At 47.8% G+C, this 1,003-nt stretch overlaps 1 protein-coding gene across 2 annotated transcripts in view; it reads left to right on the top strand.

Moving 5' to 3' along the window:
- PHLPP2 (PH domain and leucine rich repeat protein phosphatase 2) overlaps window positions 1-1,003 on the top strand; it is a 41,500-nt gene that overhangs the window by 15,769 nt on the left and 24,728 nt on the right. For both annotated transcript variants that reach the window (XM_035894317.1, XM_035894307.1), the window contains one exon: window positions 357-482. In XM_035894317.1, coding sequence (XP_035750210.1) covers window positions 357-482 — 126 coding nt within the window. The remainder of the gene's footprint in view (window positions 1-356; window positions 483-1,003) is intronic.

Below are 1,003 nucleotides of genomic sequence, written 5' to 3'. Positions count from 1 at the left end.
TTTTTATAATGAGGGTGGTGAAACACTGGCACAGGTTGCCCAGAGAAGTTGTGGATGCCCTATCCCTGGAAACATTCATGGACAGGCTGGACGGGGCTCTGAGCAACCTGATCTAGTGGAAGATGGCCGTGCCTGTGGCAGGGGGGGTGGATTAGATGACCTTTAAGGATCCCTTCCAACCCAAACTGTTCTACGATTCTATGATTTACTTCTCTGTTTCTCTCCAATAACTTTACAGCTGTGTTTTCAGCAAAATATAATGTTACTGGTAGTCGGCAATACATCACCCTAGGCTTCAGATCCATTGTCATTGCTGGAGTTTAGGCAGACTCTTGTTTTCAATTCTCCCTTTGCAGGTGGAAGAGATGAAACGTCGGCAGTACACGCTTGCTTTCACATCTGCTGGAGCACAAGCTCACACGTACCATGTTTCCTTTGAAACACTGGCCGAGTACCAGCGGTGGCACCGGCAGGCATCCACGGTGAGGCCCTGGAGACTGCAGTAGTTTGGGTGGTGGGTACAGGGGTAAGAAGGGTTTTCTGATGCAGGATTGGTATGCCGGCAGCGGTGAACTTACGGTGCTGGAGAAAGTACCTGGGACACTATCCAGCTTTCTTCATTTCTGACATGTTTAGGACTACAGAGATTTTCTTCTGGCCTTCTCTTCTCTCTCTGCCTGTGCAACAATGTTGAGTGGTAGTCCTGCATTTTTTCACCCATGCTGCACCTATTGAGAGTAGCTAATTACAGGTCACTAGAATAAACCCCAGGGACCAGCGGACTTTACAGCCATAGAAACGTATAAATGGCACCTGTTGCCATACATGCATCCACCTAAACTGCGGCCTGGGTTGGGATGGGGCTACTCTGATGAGTTTGAGTTAACACAAAGATCATAGGTCAGCAAGGGAAGTGTAGTTTCTTCAGAGCTGTGTCCTTATTCCACATTAAAGTAGAATTGGATGGCGATAGCTTAATGCTGAGCCATGCTTTGACCTCATA

This window comes from Egretta garzetta, unplaced genomic scaffold, assembly GCF_000687185.1.
Source record: "Egretta garzetta isolate BGI_Z169 unplaced genomic scaffold, ASM68718v1 scaffold590, whole genome shotgun sequence".
Lineage (NCBI taxonomy): Eukaryota > Metazoa > Chordata > Aves > Pelecaniformes > Ardeidae > Egretta > Egretta garzetta.
The sequence above is the reverse complement of the archived record's forward strand: the minus strand, read 5'-3'. Positions and strand labels throughout refer to the sequence as shown.